Raw genomic sequence first — 22451 nt, forward strand, 5'->3', positions numbered from 1 at the left:
TAGCATTTGAGAGAAGGTAGATAGGCGATAGCACAACAGCATTGACGAAGAAAAGATGCAACACCACACAAAAGAAAAGGTTCATCAAATCAAAATTTTCCCAAAGAAGGTCAGCAAGTATACATAAAACAGATAATGTAATGGGAAAATAAAGGAGCTAAAAGGGTACAACATCAAAAAAAAAGCTCGAAACATCCTCGTAAAGTGTCGTGAGGGAAACCAAAAGGAAAAAGAGACAAAAGACCCTTTTTGCTATCTCTGTGCCATTGTTCATCAAACTTGAAACCAAGCCTTTATATAGAAAAACAAGTATACACATTTGGCATCTTTTGATCCACACCTCTAGCAACGATTTACTAAAATCTCAAGTTTGATCCAGGTCTGCAACTAGGGAACGTCCGTCTTTTGATTAAAAAGGAGCTTCTTCAGGTTGAGACAGAGAGGCTCTTGAATGCTTCAACTTGCCCATCGCTCATTTCAGTCTGACCCATTGGATGGTTTGGTGCGTCGCCATTGTCATTGCTCTTGCGAGACGAGTTGTAAACCGAATCAGGCATCACAGAGCTGCGCTTGCCTTCAAAGTAAGTAGAACAGGGAAAATACTCGGCACAGCGTGATTTCCATCCTGCAATTGAACCCAAAACAGGCTTAATTCTTCTATAAACTCGAAGGACCTTAATATCATCAGACCAACCAAACGCAATAAATCAAAATGCAGCCGCAAACAGTCATATCGGTAACTACTTAATGTAAACATCACAGTGAAGTTTTTTGATGCTTACTGGAGGCAGCTTCTGAGTCGAGGAGAACTGTGTCTAGAAGCTTATGAACTGCTATACAGTCTTTGAGTTTCCACTCTCTTTGAGCTCCATTTCTGCACAAGAACAACCGATGTTTAACATACAAACAGAGCAGCCAACATAGAGAGAACAAGGAACCATAAGGTAAATATGTTTGAAGGAGCATTACGTTTGAACCACTTTGTCTGTCGAGTCTTCAATTGTTTTGATAGCCTCGGTTTTCTTGCTTGGATCTAAAAGGTACAGCATTTCGGCATATGCAGCTCTGTGCACCAAAGAATCTGCGGAATTGAAATGAAAACGTTACCATTTTTATCAGACACTGTAATATTCTAGGCAAGGGTACCGTGTAATCAATTTGATACGCACCTTTGTGTCTACCAAGAAAGTCTTCGTTTACCTCCACTAGTGATTTATTCTGCAATTGACTAGAACGCAAACGAAAGGACAGTTTGACAACTGATATACAAAACAAACATCAAGAATGGATAATAGTTTGAGAAGTCACCTGATTGATGGGCGCTCAGCCTCTAGGACACTCCAACGAAGTTTCTCAGCTTCGGTCGTTGGAGCACTTGTCGATTCTGTCTTGAGAAAGAATTTAATCTGCCATCCAAGTTCCAAAGCATAAATCAAAATAAAAACATTATTATACATCCTCTCCTTAGCATGATTAAACCCTCTTTAGGACAGAACAAGTTCATACCAGGGAACGATGTGAATCAGAGTTCTCCGCATCTAATTTAAGCATTTGCTTGACAGCCTGAAAATGAGACAGCAAAGTTCTTTAGATTACTTGGACCAAGGCGACTATACAATCATGAGCTTGAAAAATAGTTACCTGGAAAGCAAGCAGAAACTTTTGTTTTCTCATGTTAACCTCAAAAGAGACTAGATGAGTCTCCAAAGCATTAGGTGAATGCTTTTGGAGAAGTCTCAAGTACTTTGAAGCCTCTGCCATTGGCTCTTCCACCTGTACAGATTTAGTTTTCCATTAAGCCTCTAATAAAGTTAACTATTATGGCGAAGACCAACAATACATCTTACGAGTGAAGCAAACAACAACCTGAATTAACTTTTGCCCATGAGGATCTGGATCTACAGGCTTTACATTTTTTTTGCCAGACTTAGAGACACCACTGGCAGTTGATTCTTCACTCTTACTCTCAGCTTCCTGAAACGAAGAAGACCACTCTTAAGCCACCTAAGTGTCAATACACTCGACAAAACACTGAAAATACTTACTTTCTTTGCTCGTTCTTCTGCCTTTCTCTGCTTCTTCATTTTCTTCTTCTGAGCAGGAGCCATCTTTGACATTCCATCTTCTTCAGCAGTTGATTTGGGAGAATCATGCAATTTCAGATAGCACCTGAATATCGAGCCGAGAGGCAAACGTTAATGGATTCTATCATGGATATATGCAGTAGATACTTTAGTTGGATTCCATTTGTGCAACGTAGAGTTTACCTGATAGCTCTGATTGCTGCTTTGTGGAAATATGGGAATGAGTGTAATCGGTCTTGGAACTTAAGCATGTCAACATATGAACGCAAAGTCATTTTTCTTAGACAGTACGAGTGGAAATCAAACTGATCTTCAGAAATGTCAGTGTAGTGCTTCTCCACAGCCAAAAACCTCTTCAGGGCACGTCCAAGATCACCCTGACGGAAGTAGCTATCTCCAGATGCAAGATCATACCTTTTTTCACGAAATGAGATCAAAAGAGAGCCATTAGAAATGCATCTTATAAACAATTTTACATAAGCAAAACTACAGAGCTTTCTATAGAGCCGTACCACATGCACTGCATGTCATGAAGATTGTTGATCTGATCCCCCTCTTTTGTAAACAAAACAGCAGTTTTCTCAGCCAAGGTCACCTTCACCAAAAAATTCACAGCACGAAGAAAGAGTGTTGAGGCCTAATCTCCAAGGACACTAACCAAAAGAAATTCATAAGAACAAAAACGAGATGTAAACCTGATCTGCTTGCAGCATACGCTTAACGCATTCACTGTTTATATAGCGATCTGCTAAGTCCATGCATCTAGCTTCGTCGGCAAGTGCAGCAGCGGCAGTCAAGTCTCCTGCATGCTTCATTATTCGGCTCTGTAGAGAGAAAAAAAGAAAATGGTTAAGAAGAAGAAACAAGAGTCCTCAAACAAAATGATAACCTGATACACGGTGTGCACATATCACAACAAATTATGTTAACACACGATAAACAAAGATACCTTGACAGAGTACAGATCAATCACTGTCGGCGTATGAGCAATGGCCTCGTCAATTTTACCAAGGGCGACATCATATTGACCACGCTTGTCATAATGCTGTATTATGAAAAGTATGTACCATGATCAGAACACAAATTTCAACCGAAAATCTGTTAACTATAGAGAGAAAGTAAGATAGATAGCAAAAGTGACCTGGGCCAAGAAAAACAATGTCCACAATAGAGTTGACGGGGGCTCTTTCACATCACTGCATCAGTTAAGAATTAATCACAACAAATGATTGATCATATCACTAATTTTGATACAATATCAGTGTTAATCTTGTCTAAAATAAGAATATATATTATTGAAGACGTTAATCTAGTTAATACTTCAGCAATCAATTCAGTTATATACCTTCCAGGGTAACTTCCAGTTGTCCTAATTGAATGCTCCATCTCAACAACTACTTGTTCCAATATATCAGGCTAGACAACAAAATACATATTGAACCACTTATCATAAAATAAAGTGAAGCCAGATACAACGAAATTTGCGACAAAGCGGAGAAACTAACCTTGCGAGGGTGATCATACAGAGAAGAGAGATCAGAGAATAATGAAGGAACACCCTGAGACAAGCATCAAAGATATATAAGAAACATATTCTATTTGAACATTGTGGAAACAAATAGACTCGAGGGCACGGAAAGATACCTTTGTCAGTAGAGGTTTAATGTACTTTGCTACAGCCTCCTTAAAGCTTTCATCTTGCAGAAAATCCAATGGTATCCTCTGGAAATGGGAAATAAGAGAAAATAACTTAATACCTTTGTCCCAATAAAACAGAGAGAAACACATCGGCAACCGGTTGTTCCCTATAATGTGGAAGAATATTTAAAAAATGTATTTCACAACGGGCACTGATCCGCTTTTTCTCACCTTAACAGCGGATGACCTAGTGTACTGCTCGCTTAGAGACTGATACAAGGCATTTAACTTCTCAATCTTGTCAGACGAATATTGTCCACTTTCCGAATACAAACCAAAACATTTTTGGAGGCCTTCGTAATATCTGAAAAAGTACAGGAATGCACTATTTACTTGTTGACATGAATTGACAGTACCCAAAAATATATAGAAGCCTATGAGAATGTCATAGGAAAAGATAGTAAACTACTAAACTTTTAAGCAAAAAAAAAGTGCAAAGAAAAAAAAACCTGTAATTGTCAGGGTTCATGGAAAGCAGAACCCTGTAGAGTTTATCTGCTTCTGCTGGGCGACCAAGCTTCGACAAGAGAGATACCTCTAGTTCTTTGTAAGACAACTTATCAACCTACAAACAACCACACGAGGAATGTAAAATCTACTATATGCGTGTGGCCTACTATCCACATAAATAATACAATCAGCTTCAAGAACTTACTATTTTCGGCTCTTTCTTGTGCAACTCCTCAAGAGCTTTGTCAAAAGCACCGATCTCCTCAAGCAAGGAAACCTGGAAGAAAGAAAAAACAATTGAGATTTCCTGCAGCTATATGTATATCAAAGCTGTGCTACTGCCAATTGAATATCAGAACTCAGAAGCTAGCTACATGGATATGTTAACGCCAATCATGGTTTTCCAGGGGAAAAAAACTACAGAGATACAGTGACAGTGATAAAAAAAATTTGCTTGATACCTTGTATAAAATCATTTCAGTGTGTTCACATAGCTCGTTCTCAGGAGGGTAATCATCCTCTAGGGTGCCTTCAAAAGCTTCCAAAATCTCAACAGCTTTGGAAGCACTGGTTTGAAAGAAAAGGAAAACATGTTAGGGAGAACTGAGTTTTTGTCAAAAGATATAAAATTCATTAAGCTGATTGGAGAGGCATATAATTCTACTGGATGTTGTCCATTGGTTTATTATTTCCTATAAGTCTGATGTATGAAACATGCCAACAAAGGTGTACACTACACAACTTGATCCTTAAAATATCAGTTGCCATTCATATAAATACACCAGCGCATCTACAAGTTAGCCAGCGAATAGTCCAAAGAAGAAAAACTAGCATTCCACTCAAATGAGTAAAAGTAAAGCAACATGTTTAGATTTAAGGCTTCAAGGAACAGAACATACTTTGCGTTCAAATGCTGGGAGACGGCAAAGCCAATCCAGTTCATTCGATGATTAGGCTTTAAAGTCAAAAGCTGCTGCCTGGTCTCCACAAAACCAGATAAGTCCCGCATTTGTGCCTAGGAATAAGAAAGTATACAGTAAGATAAATTGTTGAAAGTATCAACAGAGAGATTAACACTGAAATGAATTGCCATCTGCTAAACTCTCCTCAAATCTGTTTTTAACATAGTTACCTGCAAGAGTGAGAGGTCTCTGAGTATTTCAAGGTTCTCAGGATCGATTCTAAGAGCATTTCGGTAGCATTTGATGGCCTCTCTATACTCTCTGTCTGACCGGTACAGGAGACCAAACACATGCCAGCAAACATGGCTTTTGATGTCATTCTGCATGAAAAACAAAAAAATCCTGAATCACCCTGAAAAATTACACTATGTCTAGAAACTATGGATTGATATTATGATTATCGAAGTCACAATCGAACCTTGACTCCAAGGCGAACAAGCTCATATGCTTCAGTTTTGCGGTCCATACAGTTTAGAGTCAATCCTTTCATCGATAAAGTCTCTGGAAATCACAAAGAATGAAAGAAACAAGACTTAAATAAGAAAAAAAACACAATTAAAAGAAGCGATAAATAATACACTCAAGAAAGACAACTCAGTTTAAGCAGGAACTGCGTAAACCAGAACAGATCTTAAAATATACCAAACATCTCTTTGATCATAGAGTATAACCCCATGCTAAGAAATTAGTTTATTTGCTTTTTGCATCATTAGGAACAAAGAAAATGACATGAATTTGCGAACGGTGGTCCAATCTTAAACTACGGACAGGACACCCAAGCACCTTTTAGATCAGAAACAAGTTGTATACAATCGAGATAGCAAAGATATATAAACATAAAATCACAAAACAACAGAAGGAAGGAAGGAAGGTTGGGGAGTTATGAGAAAAGAAAACTCTCACCCCCATGAGAAGGAAACTTCTTCAATATGGCATCAGCAGCCTTCAGTCCCTTCTTGTACTGCTTCGTCTCATAAGATTTCTGCATTATAACATCACTCAAAATCAATTTACCCGATATATTTCTTTGAAAAATACATAAAATGAATATGAAGTATTCCAAAAGTAGCTTCAACAAAAACAAAAAGCCAATGCTAAAATAGATTTGAGGAAGATGATTATCAACTAGTTTGCCTAGAAAGTGTGAGGGCGTAACACTGAATGATATGCATATAACATATGAAATTAGAAAAAGAGTAGAAGCTATATATATTTTCAAAGCTTAAAGTAAAAAATCTTAGCCCGTGTCAAAGATCCTAGCAATAGAGGATTGGAACTAAGAGTTTGATACATCAAATGTTACATATTAGATACCAAAACTCCACTACTTGTCATGGTCAAAGAATGTGTATTGACCGGGTTAACTTAAATTAGGGTTTAACACAACAGAAGGTGAAAAGGAAGCCAAGCTAGAATCATCAAATCAAATACACCGAAAGAAGAAAAAAAACCAGTGAGACAAAGAGAGAGAGAATCGGAACATACGACGATGAGCTTGAAGAGGTTGGCCTCTTTAGGAGGAAGCGAAGCCCCCATTCTCCTTTGCAACTGAAAGAGCTCGCGAGGAAGAAGAAGAAAGGAGAAGAGAGATCTTCTTCTTCACAAGAGAAAGAGAAAGAGATAGAGAGGTGGCGTACTATCTATCCGCTTCCTTCAACCCTACTGCGGAACTAAAGATGAACAATAAAAAAACCCATTAAGGGTATAAAAATTAGGTTCTGTCTTCTTTCTCCTAACCAAATCGGTCCAGCTTTTCCGGTTTACATAAATTAAGATGTCTTTTGACCGGTTGAGAAGTTTTAGAGAGTCAACCAAACCGGTTACCAATATTCAGTTGCATATTATATATCTGAACCCAGTTGACCGGATCAAAATTTTGTATAAACCGATCAATTCATAGACAAAAAGTCAAAAAGCAAACCGTAACCAAACCAGCCCATACAAATTTTAATTACTCAACAAATTTTACTCAAACCGAGCAGGCCTGGTCAATTTCACTTGGCAACATTCTACTCAAACCGACCAAACCGAATAAGGCAACGTCATGTGCTCATCATGTCTAAGCAACATGATCTAAAGAGACTACACAGAAACGTTTTCAATCGCTTCTTCAGTCATTTCAAGAGGTCCCTTCCCGATGGTTCTTCTTCACTCTGTTTTGCTACCACTTTGCTAGTTAGTTTGCAAATCTCATTTGCAAATCTCATTTCGAGGATCAATCCAGACGCTTTGATTCAACAAACTTATCCTCTGCATATAACACTCACTTAATGCACCTGATCGTCTGATCGAGAGAGAGGTGTCAATCACATAAATTTTGTGTATATAAATTGTAGTTTACACATGTTGAATTACAACAAAAGTGGACGTGCCGGAGTGGTTATCGGGCATGACTAGAAATCATGTGGGCTTTGCCCGCGCAGGTTCGAATCCTGCCGTTCACGTTTTTTATTCTTTTTACCATCTTACTTTTTGCTTTGACTCTGCCGTTCACGTTTTTACTGTTTTGCCGTTTAGCTTCATCTCTTTGCTTGCTTTGTATAATTGAGGTGGTGAGATTAATTTATATGACGTGAGAAAGCAAAAAACTGTTGGAGAAATTGATTATCTCAATGTGATTAGATGACAAGAGCGGTAAACAATTTTCATCAAATCCGTCATTTGGATATTGTGAATATAATTAGCGTTATCAAAATATTGATGCTCTCTTGAACTTAATTGGGCTTAGGAGAGAGGGCACTTGGTTTAATCAGAACAATGGACGGCTAGTATTTGAGTAGAGAGACGTAAAAGTTTGAAAATTTGGATTACACACCTGAGAGACAGAGCTCAAAGATAGACTGACACAAACTGACTTTAAAGAGAGCTACAGAGACACCCTCTGTTACAAGTAACATCTTATTATTAACAGGAGAACTGAATCGTAGCCGTTGGATCTGCAGAGGATATAGACGCCGCTTCATTATGCATCACACCCTTGTCATTAAATCCAACGGCTGGCAGCTTTATGACTCACACAAACACTCAAAATGAAAATAAATTAGTGGACCACTGTGTGTACCCTATCACCAAAAGAGTTCTTCTTCTTGACTTTCTTCCTTAACCAAAAATTCTACACGTTTTTGTATCAAATATACAATTTTCATGCAAGTCTATTAGTCTATACAGCCTATTCCCCCACCACCGCGACATATAGGCTATCTTTTCAGCTAACCTCATACATGCATCGACTGGTTTTTGAGATAGAAAAATATTTAGACAGTAAATAATGTAATCAATGAATGTTGATTGTAGTTAAGTTTTCAAAACTACGTAGCGTGTGTTTTTGGATCCCACGTATTAAGCAATGTGGCTTTAGATCAAACAATCTTACCTGCGAAATTATGATGTCTTCCTTGACTAAAGTAAAGTAATTGACGCGTATGGAAAATTATAAAAAGATACTTAAGATTTATATTCTAAATGGAAGTGGTGGAGTACACACGTCGGAACAGTTGAGTTGACCCTTCAAAAAGGTTAATGAAGGATAGTAGAAACAAGTCTTAAGGTTAATTAAAATCCAAAACGGTTATTACCCTAACAAAATAGCCTAAAAGTGGACTCAAATCATACGATCAAGAGTTGCGGTAATCCTCTTCAGTCCGTTGATTAGTGGCGTTAGGAGAACGTAGAGGAAACAAAGGCAAAAGCTCCGGTGCTGGCTCGGCGCCGCTTCTCGGACTCGGAAGGAAGTAGAACCCTTTCTCGGCTATGGCCTTTTGCTCTTTATTGTCCGGCGTTGGGTGAGGATACTCACGAGCTGAATGTGGGCTCACGCGCGTCCAGAATGGGTCGAGGTGAGAGACGGGAGAGACGAGGAACCCTCGATGGAAATGGCTTAAAGAGTCGTTGGTGATGTTGTTGATCTTCAGCTCCATTTTCTTGGATGTTTGACGGCGTTCGTGGAGCTTGAAGGCTTGTTTCTTTGGAGTTAAAGGAAGCTTCCGTTGTGCCGCGGAGACGGCAGAGAGTCCCGGCCGTGGTGCTCCGGTGAGTTTTTGGACGATGTTGCGGAAATTTGAGGGGTCTGCTTGAACGAACATGGTGTTTGGGTCCGTGGCATAGGTTGGCAACTGGTGGTGGTTCTGGTGGCTCATGGCGGTGGAGATGATGTATGAAGTTGAAACCTTTTGGAGGAATAGAAGAGAAGCTGTTCTGTTCTTGTCTTAAGAGACATTGTCTGCCTACTAACCCAATTATTTAAAGAAGGCCGTCTTCTTTGTGATTTTCCACATTTTTTTCAACATTTTGACTTTGCACGTCTAGATATTTTAGTTATTAAGTTGACCAAAATAATTAGTCTTTTAGTTGCTAATAATTTGCTAATATTATATGATATGAACATGGATTCAAACTTTTTCTAGATGGTTACAACGTTAAAGTCAACACCAAGCTACCTATTAGAATTGTTGCCAATTCCCCTGCGAAGTGAGAACATCATAGATTAATTTGTGATCATGAGATATGGCCGGTCCTTTGTTGACTTGGTAAGCAAATTAATTAATATTTCCACCACATTATCCCACTAGTCTAATATCTCAGACCAAGTCAACCATATACACTAGTCTAATAAGCTCAGATCGCATACACAAAGGTATATATTGCAAATTATAACTTAGACGTGGTTGATGAATTGATATGTAAGACAAAAGGTGAAGAAATCACACATAAGCACATGGAATGCTTAATATTATAATCTGCATAGGTGATAGACACAATTACTTGCTAGAAATATCAATAAACCTGATTATTACGATTGCTCATGATACCTATTTTAGTTTCTAAAATCTATATACAAGTCAAATTTTTTTTGAAAACTTTTTGTTCTTATGGTAGCCTATTTTAGTCACTTTACGAAATTTTTGCTATTGGATTAGCTATACAGTTCACAGGTTTTTATCAATTCACATGACATCACCAGAGACCAAGTCTGAATCTTATGGACCTCTCTAGAAATAAGTTATCATGTAACATATCTTCAAACTTCTCAAATATTGTTAGTGACCAATTTTCTGACGGGTCATCTTCTGCAAACATTGTTCGAAAACTTGATTGTTCTTGATGTTAGAAACAAAGAGCTTTCTGGAAGTACACATCACAAACAAGAAGATCGTCAGTGTTATTGCTTACAACACATGGAATGAGTCGATACCAGAGTGTCTTAGTAATTTATCATTTTGGGATAGAAGGCAGTGAGTGAGGAACTGGTATGGCCCTATCCCCATGGGCTCAATTATATATCTGTTTTCAATGTGTCTAACACCAATCTATCTTGGCGCCATTCTTTAAGGAAAGCAACTGAACACCTTTGGTTGAAACCACCTATTTTGATCCCCTTGGTGATACATATGACATGGTTCTGGCCAGAAACTTTGTGTTTATTATTTTTTTTTTTGGCACCAAGGATGGTTGTTCCCCACCTTGTTGATGCTTTTGTCCGTAAGGATTTGCCGTTTTCTGGTTTGCAAGTCTTTCCAGTGTTCCTACATGTCTGAAGATATTAAATTGTTGTCTTGTTGTTGTATTTTTATGCCTCTAGTCCTGTTTTGTTACTGTCTCATTAAGCCAAAGGCTAAACTGTGTGATTTGTGTAACCACTTCACCATTTTCACAAGACTATCGCCAGAGGAGAGAATTGAAACTAAACATAACGTGACAAAAAGATAGAACACAATTTAATAAGTAAATCTTATTCTGATGCAATGTCACTTTCAACAGAACTCAGCATATATTACTATTATATTAATCATTCATTAAGGACAATGGATTAACCAACATACAAATATCATCTTGAAACATAATGTGAATTAACGACACAGCCCACCTGTGGCACATAAGAATTTAATCTGTAAGAAATGACAATATGGTGGAAAGAATCCAATCCAAGTTTAGATAGAGAGATCAGCAAGATCGAATGTTCTCTCGACCGCTTTGCACCAAGACTCCACTTTCTTCTTCCTGGTTTCTTCTTCCATGGCTGGTCTGAAAACTTTGGAGTTCTTTGACTTCTCTCCAGACTCAAATATGTCTTCTTCTTTCCAGAATCCAACAGCCAGACCAGCTGCATAGGCTGCCCCTAGTGCAGTTGTCTCTATGTCCACAGGCCTCACCACCGGAGTTCCCATCAAATCAGCCTACCAATGTTTCCAAAACACACAAATTTAAAAAACATGTTCAGATCATAAACTACAATCATCATGATCATTATTAATTACCTGAATCTGCATGAGAAGGTTGTTGGCCGTGGCACCACCATCAACTCTCAGTAAAAACTCCCCTTTACCGTTATCTAGTGATCCCTTCTCGCCAGCGTCTTTGTTCATAGAGTCCAACACATCTTTCACTTGGAAACACATGCTCTCCAGCACAGCCCTCGCTATGTGAGACTTGTTAGTGAACCTCGTGATCCCTATGCATACGCCACGAGCGTCTTCTCTCCACCAAGGCGCAAACAAACCGTTGAACGCTGGCACAAAGTACACTCCTCCCGTTGATTCCACCATAGCCGCCAACTCTTCAATCTCGCTAGCGCTCTTGATGATGCCGAGGCTGTCTCTTAGCCACTGAACAGCAGCTCCCGCTATAGCAATGGAACCCTCGAGAGCATAGTTTATCTTTGCTTGAGGCCCAAGTTTGTAAGAGAGAGTGGTCAAAAGCCCATGACCTGACTTGATGGGGACTTCTCCTGTGTTGAGAAGAATGAAAGCGCCAGTGCCGTAAGTACTCTTGGCCTCACCTTTCTTGCAAGCTTGTCCGAGCATCGCGGCGTGCTGGTCGCCGAGACATCCAGCGATCTTGATTCCAGGAATAGGCCAGCCTTTGCAGATTTCTCCAATGACCTCCGAGTTGCTCACTATCTTGGGCAAGATCTCAGCGGGGATACCAAGGGTCTTAATGGTTTCCTCGTCCCAGCTCAAGCTCTTGAGGTTCATGAGCATGGTGCGGGAAGCGTTGGTGACGTCGGTGACGTGTAGCCCGCCATTGATACCGCCCGTCATGTTCCAGATGAGCCATGTGTCGATGGTGCCAAAGATGGCATCTCCTTTCTTGATAGCGTCCTTGACCGCATCTACATTCTCCATCAGCCAGAGAAGCTTCATGGCAGAGAAGTATGTGCTTATAGGCAAGCCGCAAGACTCAACGAAATGGGATCTTCCTCCTGAGAGTTCCTTCTCTAGTCTCCTGCCAAGATCATCAGCAAAATAATTTCATAAGAAAACAGAACAGAAGATTATAGCAACCATGAAGATGATTTTTTTTTTTTTTTTGCTAAAAACCATGAAGATGATTTTAAGACAAGATTTAACAAAACAGAACAGAGAAACAGTAAAGAGTGAATATTATTATTATTATGTGATGTACCTGCAGATGGAACTGGTGCGAGCATCCATCCAGACAATGGCCTTGTGGAGAGGAAGTCCAGTGGATTTGCTCCAGACGATGGTGGTCTCTCTCTGATCAGTAAGTCCAATGGCCTTCAAGCCACCGTCGACGTTGTGACCATCAGCTGTGGCTTTGTCAAGAGCCTTAGCGATGCACACTTTCACACTTTCCAATATCTCCATTGGATCATGTTCCACCCATCTTTATTCCCAAACATTAAATATCCAATGTCAAAACTCAAGAGAATACCAAAGAGACGTGACAATATATATGCATTAAATCCAATAAACAGAGATCACAGCTACGAAACTAATTTGCCATGATTTTTTTGGAAATGATGCAACAAAATATCGTAGAGAAAATGTAATAATGCGCTCTAAAAATTTTGGACAAGATCTAGCTAGTAGTAGTATACAATAAGACAATATCGGGATCATCGACCGTAAAAAAAGTCAACAAGAAGGTGAGAGAGAGATTACCCAGCTTCGGGATAGAACTGAGTAAACTCCACTTGATGAGAGGCAACGGCACGAGCATCATGGTCGTAGATGATGAATCTAGTGCTTGTTGTTCCCTGATCTATTGATCCTATGAAACCTTTCTCTCCTGCCATCTTCGTTTGTGTTCTTTAGCTTCTTGAATCTGTTTTTTTTTCTCTCTCTCTAAGAAGAAGATTGAATAAAGAAATAATTAAGTAGATTGAGGATTATATAGAAAGATGAATCAGAGTCAGAGATGTTGTTGGATAGTTCACCTTTTTTTTATCCGTTTACGCATTTAAGTTCTGCAAGAGGATGACGATGATGATTGTATTTATTTATTGATATTCGTTTCTATTGGTTGATAGACGGTCAAGCTTATTATCAGAGTTCACGCTACCTAATTTCAGCTCCTTCTGCCACGTGTTCCCCCATCATTGGAAGAATTTGTAACCGTCTCTATCGTTGACTTTGACAAACTCTTATGTCTGTTTAGACTTTGATGTAACGAACTGAAAAAATTTAACAAAACTGATCCACTAAAAGAACCTTCGTTAATGATTATCAATCCACATAGAATGTACATAGTTAACAAAGATTATATCTCTCCTCTGTATCCACCAGAGCCAAAGTAGTCTTTTCTAGAGTTAGATATCACCACACTCTTCTGCTGCTCCAGTTTCGGACAGACTCCAATACGATGTCCTAGACCCCCACAGTAAGCACAACCTTTGACACCACTAGCGTTAGCAATGCTCTCCGCTTCTTCCATCGGATCATTCAGCTCGGCAAGTACAGGTGGTATCCTCTGTTTAGCTTCTTGCAACAAATGTTTCAGATCAAGCAGCGTGGTGTCGCTCTGGTTCTTGTTTATAAACGTTGTAGCTATCCCAGTCTTCCCGCACCTACCCGTTCTTCCTATCCTATGCACATAGTTCTCAATCTCCGCGGGCATGTCGTAGTTGATCACGTGCTGCACATCAGAGAAATCTAAACCCTTCGAAGCAACGTCCGTCGCCACCAAGACGTCTTTTCCCCTAGCTTTGAAGGAAGAGATGGCGTACTCTCTGTCCTCCTGGTCTTTTCCTCCGTGAATGGCCACCGCTTCCACTCCTTTCAGTAGCAAGTACTCGTGAACATCGTCAACATCAGCTTTGTTCTCACAGAATATCAAAACCTGCGGAGTTGTTTTCTGAAGGCACTCGAGGAGGTAAACAATCTTTGCTTCTTGTTTGACGTACTCAACCTCCTGGATGACATCAAGATTCGCAGCTCCGGCTCTTCCCACGTTAACCGTCACAGGCTTCACCAGAGCGCTTCTGGCAAAGACTTGGATTTTGGCGGGCATAGTAGCGGAGAAGAAAAGAGTTTGACGCTGAGACTTGAAATGGTCAAAGACTTCTCTAATGTCATCCTCGAAACCCAAATCAACCAACCTATCTGCCTCGTCCAGCGTCAGGTACCTGCAAGCATCCAAGTTCATCTTCTTCTTGGCGAACAAATCCTTCAACCTCCCGGGGGTTGCAACAACGATGTGAACACCTCTCTTGACAACATCCAACTGGGATCTCATATCCACACCTCCAATGCATAGCAACGACTTCAAAGGCGGGTAACCAGCCTCAACTAAGGGCCCCACAAACTGTTCAACAACTTCATAAGTCTGCCTAGCGAGCTCTCTAGAAGGGCAGATGATAAGCCCAATGGGCCCTTCTCCGGGACCAACACGTCTCCTCTTCTCCTCCATAAGAGCAATCCTAATCAAAGGAAGCAAGAAAACCAAAGTCTTCCCCGAGCCAGTGGAAGCAATCCCAATCATATCTCTCCCTGACAAAGCCACGGGAAGACACTGGACCTGTATAGGAGTCGGCTGCACTATCCCCTTGTCCTTGAGCGTGTCCAAAACAGGTCTCTCAAGCATCATATCCTCGAAGTTCTTGATCGGAGGAGGAACCTCCTCGCCGCTAACTGTAACATGCCATTGCTTCCTGATAGAATCCATCTGCTTTCTAGACATGTTCCTAACGTGGGAAGGAGGTTCCCAGCCTGTTGTCATAGGCTCTGTGTAAGTGATGCCTTTGGCTAGTTCGCGAACAGACATTAGCGTCTTCTTTTCGGATAAGCGATCCATCATCTCCTTCTCTTGTAGAATGATTTGATCTGTTGCGGTTACTTCGGGTGCGTCGCGTTTGAGTTGAGTTGCTTGGAGGAGCAAGCTAGGTTTGGATGATGATTCAGCGACCTTCTTCTTCTCCTTCTCAGCTTCTTCTTCTTCCTCCACCTTTCCCTTCCGTTGAAGTATCTTCTGCGCTTCCATCGCTCTACGCTTAGCTACTGGAACATACTCCACGTAATCATCGTCTAATTCCATCATTCGAAATTTTGAGAATATATCAGCAGCTCAAGTAAAGAGTTTGAGAATCTGTTTAGGACCTACTTCTTGTAGGATGAACTTAATCGAAGGCAAAAGTGAAAGCTCTGTTTTATATAATAATCAAAAGAGAATAACAAGAAGCATGATGTGTAGTAGCTTATATAGAACTTCCCAAGACACAAACCTTGTTAGAAAAATACTATAATTTCCTAAATAGAGATAACATATGAAAAGTCAAAATCCAACAGAAAAAAAAAAGGAAAACACGAAACTGAAAAGAAAATAGGAAAGTAGCTAGATTGCCGCCAAAAATGTGATTTATTAACAATAATACTGATTAATGAAAACAACTACAGAAAGTTTTGAGGATATGGTACAAATGATTTCGACAGATATGAATCCTTATAAAATAGCTAAAATTTGTTATCATATATGTAGTTTCTCTGTAAATTAGTATTAGAAACAACAAACCCATAAGCCTGCACCAAAAACTTCTCTGGTTTAACTTTTTCCTTCTAGTTTTTCTGTGAAATGATATTGGGATTTAGTACCAAATTAGAAAACCTTAAATATTGGAGATTCATCCAAACTTTAAAAGCCATAAGAAGCAAGCAACAACGAATTATTTCACTATTCAAAAACAAAAGTGCCAACGAATCAACCAATTAGGAAACTGTTTCACCTTGCTATAGATAATATGTTACATTAATACATTCACCGGAGCAGGTTCTGTTTCATATTATCTCTGAGGCTGATCGGATGCGGATGCTCCAACGGAAGGTGTAGACGCCAAAGCGCTGGATGAGCCGTTCTCAGGTGGTGGAGCCACTCCCCATTTACCTTCTGACTCAAGCGGCTCGAATATATGGACACCACCGTCTGAGAGACCCACAGCAAACATGTTGGATTCTTGTGGATGAGCTGCAATCACCAGCGGATGGACGTTCGAGTTGCTGCAGACACATATAATGGAGAATCAAGATTTACTCTGTTTTTTTCTTAACTAAAAACCAAGATTGCTCTGTTTTCATTCATTCATTCACAGTTGTACTCACCTGAGAGAAGCAGGCAGATACGCAGAGGGATTGACTCTGCAACGCAATCGAAGGTTTGCAGAGGTGAATACACAGATTGTAGCATCCATGAAACTTGCGTATATCAACTGGCTATCACATGAGAATGTGGCATGTGTGATTGGAGCTGATGATTCACGTACAGGCCACTGAAATCATGAAGTTGAAACAATCGGAAAGGGTTTCAGATGCAAGGACATTCAAAATCATAGATCTCGGAGAGACAGAGAGGAGAAGTGGTAGTTACTAAAACCTGTTTCATGCATTCAAGCTTGGTTGTTTCGTATATAGCGAGCTGAGTTTCATGGACCACGAGGAAGTGCACTTGATCTTGATGAAACTGAACACGCGTGTCTGAAAGAGCACCCGTTGATCTTCCCTGTGGAACTTGCAGAACCTTGCTCCTCTGCTTCTCCCATCCGTCCGTGTTCCATACACAAAGCTGCACATTTACATAAATAGCAATGACTTAATAATGGTTCCTCTTGATCATCTGAATTCTTGATTAGATGAGATTAATCAGTACCTGAGCGTCTGCTCCAGACGAAACCAGAACGTTTAGTACGTTGGAGAAGGCGAGGCCGGTTATTCTCTTAGAATGTCCTTTAAGCTTGCTCTTGACCTCATCAACGCGAACATTGTAAATCTGTATTGTACTATCATCCATTCCAATTGCAATTATGTTGTTGTCCTGAGGGTGAAAAGCCAGAAACGTTGCAGCAGGCGGAGGCGGCATGAAGGTAGCCATTGTCTGCACTTAGCCAACAACATAAATCAAATGTCACAAAATGAAAAGTTGTTTGTGTTCATTACGCAGACAACTCTCTGAGGTATGGATCTTACCTTAAACGTCATCATATTAAATAAAGAGATCTTTCCTCCAGATGCTGACATCACATAGGAATCATTCTTGGATAAAGCAAAACACGGCACAGCTTCCTCTGAATTAGCTTCAGTCACATCGTTTGTCATTAAGATTCCGCTCGCTGGTTGCCACTGCTGAGGAGGTAACGAAGCCGTTGCCTATTGAAAATAAACAGTTTTCATTACTTCACCTCATTCTGCGATGCTAAAGGGAAAATTTTAGACGTCATGTACCTTTCCAGTAGCGTTACGGTCATTTCGCTGCCATTTCCAAAGCAGATGGATGGCATTTGATGCCAATGCCAATATCGCATTTCCAGAATTTGTGAAGATCAACCTCGATATCTGCAAAAGTTTTGAGTCTTTAGAATCAAAGCCATGTAAGAACAGCTTATGCTAGTCTCTGCGTTGGTACCTTGGTGACTCTCATATTCTCAGGGAGTCTCAACGAGCGGCACTGAGAGGGTTCACCGACTTCAGTAAGCTTCCATATCTTAGACTTATCATTTGATTCTTCAGTGATCACTGGCTTCACATCTACCATATTCCGTGAATCTCCATTCTGTTAGAAAGGAAAAAGTGGAATCATGATGACCGGACCCAGACTAAAAGATGGAAAACATTGAAGGAGCGAAAAAACCATTGGCTTTCCCTACCATTCCAGGGATGGAAACTACAGAGGCAGGTCTCTCAGCAGCTCTCTCTGCCACCGCAATGTTGTTGATTGCAGGCTACATATGCGAATGAAAAAATTTAGTGTTTAAGAAATTTCAGAGTCGGGGTTCGTAATTTGCTTCTTGAAGATCCAAAGAGCAGAAAACTCAGCACCTTGGAGGATTCAGAAGATAAGTTGTCGACCGTATGCAATAGCCTTAAACCATCTGTGTTTGCCATAACCTTAATCATATTGTCATTGGCAGAAACGGCCAAGAGAGAGCCTTCCTTGTTAAACCGGATCCGTGGGCTTGCCTACAATATAAATAGAGCCATGATGACTGCAACTAAACAAAAAACATTTTAGTTCCAATTGAGATATTTGTTTACATACCTGAAGACCCCCATCAGCATCAATGGCAGTCAACAGCTGTACATTGTCCATATCCCAGAACTTGATGGAGAAGTCATCACCGGCAGCAAGATAGCGGTTTTTAGTAGTATCAAACTGAACGACACCAAGAGACCGCTTGTGGAATCCTTGATAAGTTCTCTTAACAGCTCCTTCGCTTTCATTCCACTCAACTATGTATGAATCCCCATCTTTACTCGTCCCACAAGAAAATAGCCTACCGATGTGAGCAAAAAGAATAATCAGACTTTTAGTTCATTATAACATCATGACGACACAAAACATAACCAAGCCGTAGAAATGTGAAAATCATTCTATTACCTAGTTCCATCAGCACTGTAGGCCATTGTTGTACACCAGCGACCAGGAGCTTCGTAGTCAACCCGAGAACCCATGTTATCATATAGCCACGCTTTTATTTTCCCGTCAAGCGCAGTTGAAAAGATGAACTTAAGCACCAGAAGAGATAACCAAGTCAAGGCCATATTAAATCTGAAACGAAATCAATAAACTGTTGCTACTTACCTGAATGTTTTCCTTGTAGTGAGGGCAGATAGAGTAGACAGGAGCTTCATGGCCTTCAAAAGTATGCCTTTTTACACCCGTTGCAGCATCCCATACCTTAATTTGACGTACTGATTAATACCTTTTGAGTTTCAAAGGATAAAAGGAGTTGTTGAAAGGAATGTCAAAAAACTGAACCTTGATGGTTTTATCATCACCACAAGTAGTAAAACATAGTTGCTTGTTTGGAGTGGAGAATGCAATGTCATTTACACCACCAACATGAGCATCAATCTAAAAAGAAAAAAAACTGCTGTTATTTACTGATAATGGAAGAAAGGCTCGTAAAAACGTAGTAAACGATATAACACCTCAAGATGTTGTCTCATATCTTCACCACCGTGATAAGAGTATAGCTGTACAATATGTCTCGAATAAGCAACTCCTGCAGTTGAAAACGCACATATGAATATACAAAGAAGTTGACAGAGCATTTCTAATCTCAAATCTTACCGAATAAAGAACCATCTGGGCTCCAAATCACACGGTTGACAGAAACGACAGGTTCTTTCACTAATGCAGCCTGAAGACCAGAAAATTTTGTTCGCTAAATGTTAAAATAAATACTGGATTTTAAGATTCTGGTCGATTTTCAGATAGAAAGGCACCTGCAAGGGCATTGAACATTTACTCAAGTCCCAGACTTTGAAAGTCTTTTGTACTAGACGTTCTCGAGAACCGACTTCCCAGAGCCCAATATCCCCAACATTTGTACCAACTGAAACAATGCAAATTGAAACAAGGAACTTCTGATGTTACAAAATTTCTGATGATTTTTATCACAAGCAGGAACAGATATACAGAGCAGGAAACAGACCTAGTAGGAGAGTCTGTTTTATTGGATGAAAATCCATGCTCATGGGAGATGACCCTTGGCTCAAAGTTCGTGCTACTGTCTTAGGCAAGTCATCAGGTGCTTTGAAGGCTTGGGTATGACCATGTGCCTGTCCCGGGAATGTCATCGGTAACATGTTCACACCAAGATTCACCTACATTCGAGGAGCAAAGAAGAAATACGTGTAAAACTAACAATACCAGTAGAGTGAAATATATCTTTTCTTCTGATTTTTGTCACCTCGTCAGAGATTCCCATAGGTCTTGTTCTTTTTGAGACATGTTCCGAATCACCTGATGGATAGTCTACAGCGGAATTACTTGGAGGTGTTCTCGGGTGCTTTAAGGCTGCTAAGAAGACCAAAACAGGAGAAAATGTTACATAGATCACAGGTGAGACTTAAAAGGTCCTGAGAAAGGCAATAATAAAATGTGAAACACGATAGTTTCACACACCTTGGATGGATGGAGAACCTAGAGCTATGGCTCCTCCAGACACAGCTGGATGAGGAACAGAGGAAGAACTAGACATCCAACCAGCAAGAGGTGTCGGAACCTGAGAAGGTGTTGGTTGAAATGGCTGGAGACATAAAAGGAAAGTCAAGAACACCATGTGAAGGTGTAAACTAGAGAACTAGGACCAAAATCAGCTGGAAATAGACCTACCCCATGTGCGCCTAAAGGAGGAAATCCTCCGGCTTTTGGTAGTGATCCAAGCAGCGGGTTGTTGACAGGGGATGGTGCTCGTGCATCATTAGGTAAGCGACAGGAGTGATCCACAAAGAGAGTCTTGATATCAGGATTTGGCCTTGGATTTTTACAGAGCTGATGTTGCCAGTTTAAGCTGCAAGTTACGTAGAAACAAAGAGTTAAAGCACCTGAGGAATGAAAATTTGTAAGTGGAAGAAGGAAGGAAGATCCATACATACCTCTGGTTAATCAGCGTTCTCAGCCGTGAATTTCTAAGGGTAGGAAACTGTAGCTTATCACGGAATAATGGATTCGCTTCAATCAACTTCTTAAGTTCCACCAACATGATGGATCTGGCCGACTTTGTGTCTCCATACTTGGATAACTGCTCGTTCTCCCTGAAGTTCAACAGCTTAGAGACTCTTTTGCATAATGCTTAAACCTCAATCAAACTAGTTAAACCCCTATATGGCTTTACCTGAAGTTCTCCAAGGTCAAGAGCTGAGTGATTTCCTTGAAAAGCTCCTCATTAAAAGTGGAAAACACTCTCAAATCTTTCACTAAAATTTCAACAGCCTTTGGACGATCATGCCTACAAAACAAAAGCACCACGGTGAATTAGTCAAACAAACACAAGTAACTCTTCTTTTTGTGGATTTTTAAACGCACATGTGAAGTGACTTACTTATCCAAGGCCTCGAGATACTTCTGCTTCCTAATCTCGAAGAATATCTTCATGGAGTATCTATTATCATCAACTTTGGTAAAACCAGAGAGATACTTCTCCACCTCATCCCAGTTTCCACTGTGCACTTCATCCTCAAAATACTTCATATTGAAGAAAAACCCAGACTCTTGCTCCAGCCTATTCTCACAAAATCAAACTTCAATACATTACAACAAACTATGATTCTTCACAAACCCCAAATAAAAAAAAAGACTTACTTATGAACAGTCTCCTTGAACTTCTCTTCATCTAGAAACTGTAAGATCAAGAACACGAGCTCTCTACTAAGAGAAGACATGTCTTTTCAACTCAGATGCGCAAAACCCACCAAACCAATCACCAGATCTGCGAAACCATCATCAATCCAAAAAAACTGGGTTTCAATTATTCATAGCAATAATTAAATTAAATAAAAAAACAAAAATGGGAGTTACAAATTTAATACTCTCCTCCTAATATATATATATCCATTTCAGCGAATTTAATTAGTGTAATATAAGGTGTTAAATCGGGAAACACTACATGAACAAAAATAGCAAAATACCCAGAAAAGCTACGGCTTAAACAAAAAAAAAATCTAAAGAGCTAGATTCCATTAACAAATCCACAAGCGTGAAGCTTATACTTACCATGAAGAAGAAGAAGAGAGATCGATTTCACAAGGCCAGAGCTTCAGTTTCTCTCTCCTCAGCTGAAAGAGGCGAAGGATTTGGGTTCTCTCTCTCTCTTCAATATTATTTATTATACGGAGGTTTTTAATTTTTTCCTGTAAAGGGGATTTTGATATGGGAAGGTGACAGGTAACGGAGAGCGTGATAAGTAATAGCACTTATTATAGGATAAGGAAGCTGATTCCGATAAGTGGAATTGCTTATGCATACCAGGATATACGACTTAGCCGGCTACTATTCTCCAGGCTATCGGCTCGGAAATTTTCAGTTGCTAGCTGTACTCCACGGAGACATGATCCTCTGTTTCGAGACATGATTACACCCTCGGTGGAAACCGTTGATCTGGTACGATGAACCCGTAGAGTTTAATCCAACGGTTTATATACATTTCAAAGCGGAGTTGCTGCGTCCCCACAGATTCATCATAACACGACAAAGTTTTTTCCTTCTGAGAGATGCATCATCTTAAAGTTATCTACCCTTGAAATGACAA

The 22451-nt window shown here is 40.0% G+C and overlaps 5 protein-coding genes and 1 non-coding gene across 7 annotated transcripts; 1 reads left to right on the plus strand and 5 right to left on the minus strand.

Annotated features, from left to right (window-relative positions):
* Nucleotides 1-77: 77 nt before the first annotated feature.
* LOC106353366 (N-terminal acetyltransferase A complex auxiliary subunit NAA15-like) lies at nucleotides 78-6901 on the minus strand. Its single transcript, XM_013793113.3, has 26 exons — nucleotides 6680-6901; nucleotides 6098-6176; nucleotides 5613-5695; nucleotides 5365-5514; nucleotides 5132-5247; nucleotides 4694-4799; nucleotides 4438-4509; nucleotides 4232-4347; nucleotides 3954-4086; nucleotides 3729-3806; nucleotides 3590-3643; nucleotides 3430-3500; nucleotides 3226-3280; nucleotides 3034-3129; nucleotides 2780-2908; nucleotides 2597-2679; nucleotides 2268-2498; nucleotides 2046-2169; nucleotides 1867-1974; nucleotides 1642-1773; nucleotides 1507-1563; nucleotides 1309-1406; nucleotides 1170-1228; nucleotides 970-1081; nucleotides 783-874; nucleotides 78-625 (listed from the first exon to the last, which is right to left on the minus strand). Exons 1-26 carry the CDS (start codon nucleotides 6728-6730, stop codon nucleotides 426-428), a joined length of 2685 nt encoding a protein of 894 aa, XP_013648567.1. The 5' UTR covers nucleotides 6731-6901; the 3' UTR covers nucleotides 78-425.
* A 655-nt stretch (nucleotides 6902-7556) lies between these two features.
* On the plus strand, nucleotides 7557-7638 carry TRNAS-AGA. The gene has a single exon. It is a non-coding gene; the product is annotated as a tRNA-Ser (tRNA).
* A 986-nt stretch (nucleotides 7639-8624) lies between these two features.
* On the minus strand, nucleotides 8625-9727 carry LOC106356892 (VQ motif-containing protein 11-like). The gene has a single exon (XM_013796611.3). It carries the CDS (start codon nucleotides 9328-9330, stop codon nucleotides 8809-8811), a length of 522 nt encoding a protein of 173 aa, XP_013652065.1. The 5' UTR covers nucleotides 9331-9727; the 3' UTR covers nucleotides 8625-8808.
* A 1215-nt stretch (nucleotides 9728-10942) lies between these two features.
* LOC106353368 (glycerol kinase) lies at nucleotides 10943-13463 on the minus strand. Its single transcript, XM_013793114.3, has 5 exons — nucleotides 13371-13463; nucleotides 13096-13278; nucleotides 12596-12817; nucleotides 11449-12415; nucleotides 10943-11367 (listed from the first exon to the last, which is right to left on the minus strand). Exons 2-5 carry the CDS (start codon nucleotides 13227-13229, stop codon nucleotides 11122-11124), a joined length of 1569 nt encoding a protein of 522 aa, XP_013648568.2. The 5' UTR covers nucleotides 13230-13278; nucleotides 13371-13463; the 3' UTR covers nucleotides 10943-11121.
* LOC106356893 (DEAD-box ATP-dependent RNA helicase 35-like) lies at nucleotides 13215-15915 on the minus strand. The gene has a single exon (XM_013796612.3). The coding sequence runs from the start codon at nucleotides 15467-15469 to the stop codon at nucleotides 13694-13696; it is 1776 nt and encodes a 591-aa protein (XP_013652066.1). The 5' UTR covers nucleotides 15470-15915; the 3' UTR covers nucleotides 13215-13693.
* Nucleotides 15916-16074: 159 nt separating this feature from the next.
* Nucleotides 16075-22070, minus strand: LOC106353369 (topless-related protein 1). Of its 2 annotated transcripts, none has more exons than XM_013793116.3 (25): nucleotides 21917-22070; nucleotides 21506-21632; nucleotides 21246-21425; nucleotides 21039-21152; nucleotides 20800-20958; nucleotides 20537-20714; nucleotides 20327-20450; nucleotides 20112-20218; nucleotides 19854-20025; nucleotides 19645-19754; nucleotides 19490-19559; nucleotides 19348-19421; nucleotides 19175-19270; nucleotides 18998-19093; nucleotides 18794-18921; nucleotides 18455-18689; nucleotides 18235-18375; nucleotides 18063-18137; nucleotides 17822-17968; nucleotides 17641-17751; nucleotides 17386-17565; nucleotides 17069-17293; nucleotides 16796-16984; nucleotides 16525-16691; nucleotides 16075-16422 (listed from the first exon to the last, which is right to left on the minus strand). In XM_013793116.3, the coding sequence occupies exons 2-25, from the start codon at nucleotides 21583-21585 to the stop codon at nucleotides 16209-16211; spliced, it is 3372 nt and encodes a 1123-aa protein (XP_013648570.1). In that variant the 5' UTR covers nucleotides 21586-21632; nucleotides 21917-22070; the 3' UTR covers nucleotides 16075-16208. The 2 variants fall into 2 exon arrangements, with proteins under 2 accessions (XP_013648570.1, XP_013648569.1); XM_013793115.3 differs by having other exon boundaries at nucleotides 20112-20221.
* Nucleotides 22071-22451: the final 381 nt, after the last annotated feature.

Source organism: Brassica napus, chromosome A7 (assembly GCF_020379485.1).
Source record: "Brassica napus cultivar Da-Ae chromosome A7, Da-Ae, whole genome shotgun sequence".
Classification (NCBI taxonomy): Eukaryota; Viridiplantae; Streptophyta; class Magnoliopsida; order Brassicales; family Brassicaceae; genus Brassica; species Brassica napus.

Coding starts and splice junctions, on each gene's coding strand:
- LOC106356892 (XM_013796611.3), bottom strand. CDS start 9,330: ATGAGCCACCAGAACCACCACCAGTTGCCAACCTATGCCACGGACCCA.
- LOC106356893 (XM_013796612.3), bottom strand. CDS start 15,469: ATGATGGAATTAGACGATGATTACGTGGAGTATGTTCCAGTAGCTAAG.
- LOC106353366 (XM_013793113.3), bottom strand. CDS start 6,730: ATGGGGGCTTCGCTTCCTCCTAAAGAGGCCAACCTCTTCAAGCTCATC. Junction 4,510..4,693: donor CTGAAATGATTTTATACAAG/GTATCAAGCAAA, acceptor TCTTTCTTCCAG/GTTTCCTTGCTTGAGGAGAT. Junction 3,130..3,225: donor CATTGTTTTTCTTGGCCCAG/GTCACTTTTGCT, acceptor TTCATAATACAG/CATTATGACAAGCGTGGTCA.
- LOC106353369 (XM_013793115.3), bottom strand. CDS start 21,585: ATGTCTTCTCTTAGTAGAGAGCTCGTGTTCTTGATCTTACAGTTTCTA. Junction 21,153..21,245: donor TATCTCGAGGCCTTGGATAA/GTAAGTCACTTC, acceptor TTTGTTTTGTAG/GCATGATCGTCCAAAGGCTG. Junction 16,692..16,795: donor AGCTTGAATGCATGAAACAG/GTTTTAGTAACT, acceptor TCATGATTTCAG/TGGCCTGTACGTGAATCATC.
- LOC106353368 (XM_013793114.3), bottom strand. CDS start 13,229: ATGGCAGGAGAGAAAGGTTTCATAGGATCAATAGATCAGGGAACAACA. Junction 12,818..13,095: donor CAGTTCTATCCCGAAGCTGG/GTAATCTCTCTC, acceptor TTGGGAATAAAG/ATGGGTGGAACATGATCCAA. Junction 11,368..11,448: donor ACCTTCTCATGCAGATTCAG/GTAATTAATAAT, acceptor AAACATTGGTAG/GCTGATTTGATGGGAACTCC.